Source organism: Nannospalax galili, unplaced genomic scaffold, assembly GCF_000622305.1.
Source record: "Nannospalax galili isolate Female #2095 unplaced genomic scaffold, S.galili_v1.0 scaffold810, whole genome shotgun sequence".
Taxonomy (NCBI): Eukaryota; Metazoa; Chordata; class Mammalia; order Rodentia; family Spalacidae; genus Nannospalax; species Nannospalax galili.
This window is the reverse complement of record NW_008329132.1, coordinates 3,050,288-3,060,983: the sequence shown is the minus strand read 5'-3', so window position 1 is coordinate 3,060,983 and position 10,696 is coordinate 3,050,288. Positions and strand designations below refer to the sequence as shown.

General features: G+C 48.8%; 2 protein-coding genes across 2 annotated transcripts in view; one reads left to right on the top strand and one right to left on the bottom strand.

Moving 5' to 3' along the window:
- The window catches only part of LOC103733379 (dedicator of cytokinesis protein 1), a 362,643-nt gene that overhangs the window by 73,547 nt on the left and 278,400 nt on the right, over positions 1–10,696 (top strand). The window lies entirely within an intron of this gene.
- Positions 1–10,696, bottom strand: part of Insyn2a (inhibitory synaptic factor 2A) — a 64,521-nt gene that overhangs the window by 31,528 nt on the left and 22,297 nt on the right. The window contains exon 2 of the mRNA XM_008832151.3: positions 9,481–10,642. Within this exon, the coding sequence (XP_008830373.1) occupies positions 9,481–10,637 (1,157 nt within the window). The 5' untranslated portion in view covers positions 10,638–10,642. The remainder of the gene's footprint in view (positions 1–9,480; positions 10,643–10,696) is intronic.

Below are 10,696 nucleotides of genomic sequence, written 5' to 3'. Positions count from 1 at the left end.
CCCAGGACCAGATGGATTTACAGCAGAATTCTACCAGACATTTAAAGAAGATCTACATCCAGTACTACTTAATTTATTCAAAAAGATAGAAATGGAGGGAGAACTTCCAAATTCCTTCTATGAAGCCAGCATCACTCTTAATACCAAAGCCAGGTAAAGATACAACCAAAAAAGAAAACTATATACCCATATCCTTAATGAACAGAGATGCAAAAATTCTCAACAAAATACTTATGAACCACATCCAGATGTACATCAAAAACATCATTTACCATGATCAAGTAGGCTTTATTCCAGAGATGCAGGATAAGTTCAATATGAAAGGCAGCATCTTCAACAAATGGTGCTGGCAAAACTGGATCTCCACTTGTAGAATGAAATTAGATTATCTTTCACCTTGCACAAAAGTCAACTCCAAATGGATCAAAGACCTCAATGTGAAACTGGAAATCCTGAAACTATTAGAAGAAAATATTGGCAGTAACTTAGAGGGTATGGGTGTAGGAAAGGATTTTCTAAATCAGACAGAAGTTGCTCAGGAATTAAGGCCAGCAGTCAACAGGTGGGACCTCATTAAACTAAAAAGCTTCTGTACAGCAAAAGAAACTATCAAAAAAGTGAAGAGAAAACCCACAGAGTGGGAAAAAAAGTCTTCACCAGTGACACATCTGACCGAGGTTTAACATCCAGAATATATTAAGGACTCAAAAAACAAAGCATCAAGAAACTCGCCAGGCATGGTGGTGTACACCTTTAATCCCAGAACTCAGAAGGCTGAAGCAGGTAGATCTCTGTGAGTTTGAGCCCAGCCTGGTCTACATAGTGAGTTTCAGGACAGCCAGGACTGCTTAGTGAAACCCTGTCTCAAAAAAAATCACCCCATGTCAGGAAAAGCAACTTAACCAATGGAGAAACCCTACCCCACTTGACCACTTCACCAGGCTCTGTTGTACAGTGCATAGCAGCTACAATGGTACCCAGACAGGAACCTATATGTCCATCTTATTCACTGTTCTAGCATCAGTGCAGGGTACTCAATAAATACCAGATAAAACTACAAATTAATAAATACATCTCATGAAGAGTTGGGACAGTCAGTGGACACTAGTGCCTGAGCTGGTGTTTGTCAGCAGGCATGTGGGCTGTGTCTCCATGCCTGCATGTGTCTGTTGGAGATGGTTTTTTTCCTTAGGGCCTCAGCACATGATCTTATTAGGAGTGACATCAGTAGTCACTGGCTGAAGGTCCACAGGCTGTGGGTAAGCCTCCACCATCCCTATCTGCCCAGGCCAGACTTCAGTGATCCTCCTTTATGTTCTCCCTCATATGTGGATCCTAGCACCAAATCCTTTTAAATTCCATGTCCTTTTAATGAGATGATGCTACACTGCAGTCTCCACTGCATGAAATAACTGCCATCATCACTTCAGCTGAGCCTGATCACTAAACAATGTCACAGTTGGGCTTGTTGACAGTTGTGCTCATTCATTAAAGGAGGACCAAGCAGGGTCATTGGACCCTCTCCAGGGTATCTAGCCGCTCTTCCCAGCCAACTGTATGTAATTTGGCCCTAATCACGCAGGGTCTCCTGGATTTGCAGAGGGCTAAAATATACAATCTGGGGAAGGCTATGAAGAGAAGGCATGGCTCATGCTGGGTAAAGGCTTTCCAGTGTGCATACCCTCAGGTCATACATACACCTCAGCAACCCCTGAGGTCGGGGAGCATCAAGAGGTGGAAAAGGAATGATAGGACTGGATTGTTCCTATGTGTTGACAGAGATCAGCAGACAGGGCGTTTTCTCTGTAAACTTTTATAAGTATTTTAAGATTGGGGGCTGCAGCTGTGGTATTTTTAGATATTTCTACAGATCATGTTCTTGAGCAGAAAAGAGCCTTCAGGACCTTTGGTTTCTTCAGGACAGAAAATGTAGCTCAGAAACACAATGCTGCAGTGATCTGGAAAAGAGTCCAAGTTTCTGGACTAGACTTCTACTAACTTGCCTAGACCCCAGATCCATGTGCCCAGTGCTTTTCTTAAGAGACAAGTTCAAAGCACAATATCTCTGTTCTGCCATTCTCAGCCCCTCTTCAGCATCCAATGTGATTCATTTTATGGAAGAAACACAGAAGAAACTTCATGTGTTCCAGCCGCAGGCCTTAACCTCCCACTGGCAGCTTAGCACTTGGAAGGCTCCCCAGCCAGAAGGTGACTTTAGAGGAAAGGGATGAATCAATGCAGACACACTCTGGATCTGAGATCCCTACCTTCTGCAGATTTTTGTAGCTGTAAGACAGGGATTTGCTTTGTAGCCCAGGTTGGCCTTGAACTCAACAGGAGTGTGTACCACCACTCCTGGCTCTAGAATTTCATTTAATCCCCAAATCCCCTGGGCAGGAGGGCATGTGGGCATTCAGAAGTCCCTGTTTACAAAAGAAGATCCTGAGATCCAGCAGGATGGAGGCCCCACTGACGCAGTTAAGGGAGGCATGTCAGTGTGAAATTGCCAGCTCAGAACCTGCTCACTGCAGAGCCCAGGTCACTGCACTGTGCTGTCCTGCCAAATCTCATCTTCTGAGAAAGGAAAAGGCTAGTGTAATGGCAGCTGACCTCCCTGGGCCAGCTGTGCAGCGGAGGCTGACCTCCCTGGGCCAGCTGCAGTGCTTTAAAATGTTTTGGGTTACAGTAATGGTGCAGAGAGCCTCCCAAACAGATTCATCAAGAACATTAGAAAATGGAGTGCTGACATTTTCATCCCCGGCAAATAGAGTGCACAAAGGGACAGGGGAGCGTTTGGCAGAATTAGGGACCTTTTTGTCCCTGATCTTGCGCCTAGCACAGCCCTTCTCACTGCTCACGGTGCCCTGCTTCCCTGTGGAAGGAACTTCTTGCCAGAGCCAGGAGGACATCATTGAGGCTTGCAAAATCTGCAAGAGTAACTCTCGGGACCACACAGGCTGGGAGAGACTGGAATACACGTCTACTCCACCCTCTCTCTACTTGGGGCCTTTCCCAGCTAACCAGGGAGAAGGCCTGAACTCAGTGTAGTGGGTGGGCTCTGGCAGAAACATCCCATTATCTCCATAGATCGTGTACAACCAAGGTGGGATGGGATCACCTGACTATACCCAATTTTTACCAATCTCCCAGCGAGGCACTCTGGAAGTCAGTAACTTGTATCAGATGGAAAAGCTTTGTGACTCCCCATTTCCTACGCCACAGCTGCCGCAGTGGAGCACAGATTTCCATGTTTTTCCCGCTCAGTGACTTAAAAGTAAACTGGCCCCTTATGCTTCCTGTAATTGTGGTGCAGCATTGATTCTGTTTGGGCTTGCGTAATTAAGAGAAAATTCAAAGAGATTTCTCATCCCCTCTCAGATTCTGAAATGCCTGACTGTGAGGGATCTGTCAATACTGGGGCATGAGAACAGGGCCTGTGCATCACTGCTAACCATTGGCATCAATACCTCGATTAAAACAAGCCACAACCCAGCTGTGCTCTGGGATGGCCTTTTGTTCCCATGGGGAATAAAACTAGGTGGCAGACCTTTCTCATGACTGCAAAAGATGTTGCTGTGTAATCTACATGTCTGTGTCACGTATACACACACACACACACACACACACACACACACACACACACACACACAAATTCCAGAGTCAGACCTTGAGGGTTTGTCCTAGTTTGTTTCTCCATTGCTGTGACAAAACACTCCGACCACTACCAACTTGGGGAGGAAAGGGTTTATTTGACTTACATCACAGTTCATTAGGGAGCCCAAGGTACGAACTCAGAGCAGGAGCCTGGAAGGAACTGCAGTACAGGCCACGGAGGGTCACTGCTTAGTGACTTGCTCCTCTGGCACCTGCTCAGCCTGCTTTCTTATGCAACACAGGCCCACCTGTCCAGGGGTGGCACCACCCACAGTGGGCTGGGCCCTCCCTCATCACTCAACAATCAAGAAGATGCCCCATGGACATGGCCACAGGCCAGTCCTATGGAGGAAATTCCCCAGTTGAGGCTCCCTCAACCCAGGTGTGTCAAGTTGACACTGTACAGCACAGGGTTGTACACGCTGGAGAACAGCACAGCTTATCCTTAAACTGAATGCTACTTAATATGTTTCTCTCAAAGACTGGGCTTGAATTCAGTATGCTAGCTGCCTAGCTCAGTACCCACCATGAGGAAGATCCCAGTAGAGGTCATCTGAATGTGTGAATGAGTTATGCATCTTTGTGTCGTGTCTGGCTGTTACACATTCTCGATTGCCTGCATCTGTAGTCTAGCCTGGATTTCAAATGAGCAGAGTATAGTCACTATATTTCCAGACCATCTTATAGTCAAAACTATAGTCCATGGCCCAAATCTCACTACTCTCTGTAAGTCAAGTTTTATTGAAACATTACCCTGACCATTCATTCATATGTGGTTTGCCTGTGGCTGCTCTTACGATACAAAGGTCGAATAGAACCATCACAACCCAGACTGTATAGCTCCCAAAGCTAAAACTCTGGCCCTTTGAGAAAACATTTGGCTACTCTGCCTTATAGGAATGGATTCTGAGTTCTAGTAACACAGGTCCCAGGGACCTGAGTCATCACCTCTCACCTACTTGTCTGCATAAGCCTCTTCCTTACTGGGTGGCTGTTCCCATTTTTGGTTCACTAAAGGGGCACATAGATTTGAGGGAACGTTAATACAGGTCACTGCGTAGGGTGTGTATAGCTCTGTTCCTATCTGTCTTGAATGCCTGCCAGTGTTGCTGTCAAGGAGCTTCTGAACCTGGCATTCCCACGGGCGGGGGGTTTGTGTGTGTGTGCTTTTTTAATTTGAAAAAAAAAAAAAAAAGTCATGTTGGTAAAGCACCGTGTACTAAGAACTCGGAGGCCTGGGTTTCCGGCCACCAAGAAACCACCTGTTCCTGGGCTCGAGGATCTCCCTCATGAGCTGTCCCCATGAATGGGCAGCAGAACGTGCAACCCTTCGCACAAGCCATTGGAAACCCTGGACTCGCTTCTTGAAGTTGTGGTCTGAGCCTCGGACTTAGTAAAGCCACAGAGGTTCCCAAGCTTCGTGGCTTCTGCTCTGTTATTCCTATTTCGAGGTCTAGTGTGCCCCGGGGGCTTAAGGGTAGGATGCAGCAGGTGCTGGAAGGGGCCTGACCAATGGGAGAAACTGTCAATCTGGGCAGTGGCAGATCTTGACCTTGAATTGACATCCTTTCTGACATGGTCTTCCCCAACTAGGAAAGGATCATTGGGTATGAGCCAGTGTGTATAGGAAGCCTCTAAAGGATCTGGATGGGCAATCTGGAAGACAGAGCTGTCCCGGTCCCGCAGTCTTTAATGGGGTTGCTGCAGTGGATGGTGAGTTTGCATCCTGAACAATGAGGCCCTTCAGTCAGCTAGCTGGTCAGTGGCTCTCCAGGCCAGGGACCCCATACTGTTACAGGGAATTACCAGTGTTCCAAGAACTGGTCGGGTTTTGAAATTCTGTATCTCGTTTGGCCCATTGTCAGCCTTGAACAACTACATCAGTCATGTAGGTAGCCTGTGTGACCCAGCACTTCTGGAGAGGAGATGAGAGTAATACTGAGAAACTCGGAAATAAGCAGGATAATTCTTGGCATTCGTACGATGCAAGCCGCCTGCGCTGCGTAAAGCAGAACGATTTGCGTGAATTGCCCAGACATTTTACAGCGGACTGAAAGGCACGATTGTGAAGAATTTTTTGCACATCCGCTTCCTCACAGAAGGCGTCCTCTGAAACGCTGTCCATAGGTCCTCCCCTTTTATCCAGCTCCTGCTTGTTACAGGCAGGGGCTTGGTAGGAACCTCATTTAAGCGTCCTACTTATGGAGACCCAGCTGAAGCTCACTTGCCCAGGATGAGACCCTTCTCAGCTCTGGCCTTTCAAACACGTTACAAACATTAGATTAATGAAAGGGTCTCTTCAGAGGGATACCTTGGAGGTGACTGAAAGCTGCCGTGTCTGGTGACATCCTAGATACTGAAAAGTCCTATTAAAGAGATCACTTATGCATTAAGTACAGTCTCAGAAATATCCACGCAAAGGTTGCTCAAAAATCACTGGCGTCCCCTCTCTCTGACTGCACACAAGGAAAGGCCTTGGCCCAGCCCAGAGAACACTACGGAAATGTGACTCCAAGATTCGTGACGTAGGTGCACAGGGCTCCAAGGACCCACCTCATTAGGCCATCCTTCTTAATTTTGGTGACACCCCAGTCAGAGCCCCTGTCTGCCTTCCTGGCCCTGACAGTCCAGGAGAAGCCTTGAAATGACCCAGCCTCTGTCTGAGCATTCTTCATAGGTTTGAGGCTATTTCCTAAGGGTAACTCTGAGTATTTTAACTTTGCAGGTCGGTCATTCAACTGTCATGTCACAGAACAACTGTAATAATCCATACAGGGCTGGTGAAACAGCTCAGTGAGTTATGACGCCTGCCACCAAGCCTGAGTCCAAGCCCTGAGACCCACACTGTAGAAGGAGAGAACTGACTCTTGCAAGTTGTTCTGTGATTTCCAAATATGCATCATCATACATGTACGCACACATATATACACAGAGAAAAATGATTTAAAAATTTTTTTTAAATGATCCATTTAAAGTAAAATGCATTTTCTTGTTTTTTTTAACATGGGCTACAACCAAAACACGTGTTCTGACCTCCATGATAAAAAAAAAAAAAAATGTTCCAAGAACCTGCTTCTCTAGGGACCGTCAGGACCCTGCCCTTCAGGGATTGGCCTCGATGATTAGAGGAGAAGAAACAAATTTTCAGGATTTGGAAGCTAATACAGTTGTCCAACATAGTGGTCTATACCAGGGAAATGGGCAGCTGCTACCCATTTCCATCACAAGAGCCATTTGCTACAGAACTGGCTGGCTGGTCCTCCTCCTCCCTGAGAAGCTGAGGGATCCTAGCCTGGGAGCTTTGCCTCTAGAGCCTGCTGCCCTCTTGATATTCAGACATAGATGAGAGAGGTGGGAAATTTGAGTATCCGCCAAAGTAATGGCCTTGGGCATGAAGGGGAGGGGGACTCTGAATCTAACTGATCCTTAGTGACCTGTGTCCGGGGCTCCCTACGGATGGTGGGGTAAAGATTCTAGAACCAGATGTGGGAGGCTGCCACATTTTGGACCTGCCCTGTGACCCCGAGTTCATCCTACATGGACAACGACCTAAGTAGGGGTTTGTTTTAAAGGAAAAATAAACCCCAAACACAATTCTTAGCATTGTTTTGATGTGCCAAGTTCTCAGATGGCTAGGACACTCTGTATTGGGATACTGGACTGAGACGCATTTTGTGACAAGGGACATTTTTCTCTACCTGGGATGTCTTTTATGTACCACTGAGCTCTTAAAACCTGTGTGACTGAGGAATGTTCAGTGTAACTAACTGTAATTTGAGTTTATGAGTTTCAATAGGCACATGTGGCTGGAAGTACTCTACTCACAGGAGAAACTCAAGGGTTTTTAGGGCAGCGTTGAGTGGCAGCCTGTGTGCTCAGCATATGGGGGTACATTCATTACGCCGCACTCCCCATGAGACCTTAAGTGTTTCCCAGACTGTCTTCCACCTACCCCAAACATCACTGATCACCAAGAACAGTACTCAGCCATGGCAGTCATTATCCAATTCAGCAGCCGTCACTGGGCTGAACACAGAGAGTGGCCTGTGTTACCCTCATTCCCCATTGCAAAATGAGCAAAGACTCCAATTTACAGGTAGGGAAATGAGTGACAGAGAGGTACTTCCCTTGCCCAAGTCCTCAAGCCAGAGGCCCCACCCAGACATGCGTCATGGGAGGCACGGGCAGGAGGAGGCTCTGAGAAGCCAGTATGAGCACTGCTGAAGCAAGGCCTCGCATCTGTTCTATTACCATCTGGATGTCTCTAGCTCTAAGTACGGTTTTCCTTCCTGGGGTGCACATAGATGTTTTTATCTCAGTGTGACCTCCTGTCCCTTTGCACAGTACCATATGCATCCTGCTTCACACCTTTAGCAATGTCCACTCCCCACCTGGTGCTTGTGACACCTCTTTGGCTCCAGTCACTACCAGGCTCCTTCAAAGTCAAGGACTGGTTTGTTTGGGCCTCTCATTTTTTTATGGGAGCGGGGCCTACTGATGCCCAAGTAACCAATGCAGCCCCCTTTCACAGTGTGTGAGTTCTGGATGTGAGAGTCGAGAACAAATGATTAAATGGGATGAAATGAAGATGTCATTTTAGCATTCAACAAAGCTTTCTGAAATTCTGTGGTGTTAGAGTAACGACATCCTGTTAGCTTCCTTTACATTGGGTAGCTATTCTTTCTGCTTCTTAGCAAATGGAATCTTACTGTGTGAGGTAGAGGTGGGGGAAGTACTGAGGATTAGCTCCTTTTGTGGACAGGCCACCACTCGAAGCCACTGCTAGGTCCTCTGCTATTGGAGCCAGTGCAGTGGCCTCACCTCCTGTCCTGGATGGCAGAGGCTGTTCTTCCCCTTTGCTTGCAGTAGGCAAACTCTGTCTAATTCAACCACAGCAATCTTCAGAGGCTGTGTCTGGGGCGCACTGCTGCTATGACAGTGCATTGCCCAGCTTCCCTTCAGGCCGCTGCCAGCTCACTTCAGCCAGAGGGAAGGGTGCAAACAGTGCCTCACCTCCAACCTCCAGGACACAGGGTAGAGGGATGCAGGCTGATTCAAGGGGAAAGCAGGGGCTTGACAGTTCAGACTAACACTGGTGAGTCCTGGGTATATTCAGAGATCCTCAGAACCAGTCCTGGTGGTTGGGCCACGGGAGGGGAACGACTGGTTTGCTCAACAACTGGTCAAGTCCCACAAGCTCTTGTTGATGTCAGACGGTGTGGGCTGTGAACCTGGTCTTCCCTCTGCTGCCCAAATGGACACACAGGGCAACACACGGGGACTGGCCTATCCCCTAATCACACATAGGTGGGGAGGGCTTTTCTACAGAGGGGCTGTACCGTCAAGTGTTCTGGGAAGAGAATGAAAGTCATAGACTGTCAGCTACATCAAACCTTAGACCATCCTTCATGAATGCTAATCCTGTTGCAGTCAGTTATCCTGTCTGTACATCAGCATTTACTTTCCCCAAAAGCCATCTGATTTTTTTTCCTTCCCTTCTATAATACAATCCCTAAGCATCAAATAGCCTTGTATTTAGATAATTTGGACCAGCACACATATCATGTCTTATCAAGATCAGAAACAATCTGAGTACGTTATAACAAAAGATCCATCAACTCACTGAAATACAGCTACTGCTCGAATTCAAGGCCAGATAGGTGAACGCTAACACACTCACATCAGTGATGCGCGTGCAGAAGGACTGGCCTTTACCACACTTGTGACCCTTGTCACTCACTGACACAAAATGCTGGCCGTAGACTCCTGTGGGTCACAAGCCTCCCGGTAAGACGGTAAGACGTGAGGTGCAGCTGTCATACATACCCTTCCCGGTGGGCCTCTCCTTTCTCCAGCTCCTGAATAACTCCCAGCAACACCTTGATGGTCTCCTGGCTTGAGCTGATGAGGTTCTCCATCACCTGCAGCTGGGCCTTGAGGTCTACTACTTCTGTGTGAGGCACGATCTGTCGGCATTCTTCATCTCCCTCTCCGGCTGTGGGGCCGGGCTGGGTCTGAGGGGGCTGTTCGCTAAATTCTGGGGGCGGGCACTGCACTGGAGGTGCGCAGGCCAGAGCAGAGGCCGTGGACGCCTGCAGCCCGTTGAGGTGGGCCGCCCTCCCCTGCTCCTCATCCACAGGGCAGAGGGACCACTGACTGGCAGCCGCAGAGTTTGAGAAGCCAGGCTCAGGGGCCCTGGCACCGATGGCAGGCGGGTACACAGTGGCGACCTCCGTTTTAAACACCCTCCCGTGGGTGAGGGGAGCAGGCTCCTCTGAGTCCGGGGTACCCCTGTTGGACTTTGCTCTCCCCTGCGGCTGGTGGATGGGCTCCTCAGAAGGAGGCCGAGAGTTCTGGAGCAGAGTCTCATGGTGGCCGAGCCGGTCCGGGTTCTTGCAGACCTCTGCACAGTTGACCCCGGAAGGCTGGTCCAGCGCATTCAGGTGCTCGTTGGAATGGAAAACCAAGGCTGTGGTCTTGTGAATTCTCCCCGCGCCGCAAGGTTGGGGGTCTTCCTTGGGTCCGGCCTCGCTCTTTTCTTTTGAATCTGCTGGGAAACCATTGTTCTGGCTTCTGAAGCCATCCGCAGTTGGCAGGCCTTTGAGGCTGCCTTTCTTGCGGTCCAGCGGGAAGGTCTGGTAACACTTGCGCAGGTCTGGCGAGGTCTGCACACCCGTGCTCTTGGTGACGTTGGGGATGGATCTGCGAGCGGGCACTGTCATGTACTTGCGATACACTGCCCTGCAGGACACGGCCTTGGCTTCCCGCTTCTCCCCCGTCTGTCCTGAGGACAGCTGCGAGTCCCTTTGCTCATTCTGGGCTTCGCAGATGTCCTTAAAGCGCACCTGCAAGGCCTTGTTCCGCTTCTTGATCTGCCGGTTGGGGTCCAGGGCGTATCTCATCTCCAAGGCCAGGCAGGCGGCCGGCTCCACTTCCTGCTCGGGTGTCATGAGTATGCATCTGCCCGAGTCCTTGCTGACCATGGTTCCTGCATGCAGAGACAGTAACAGAGGCGTCAGAATCACACACACACACACACACA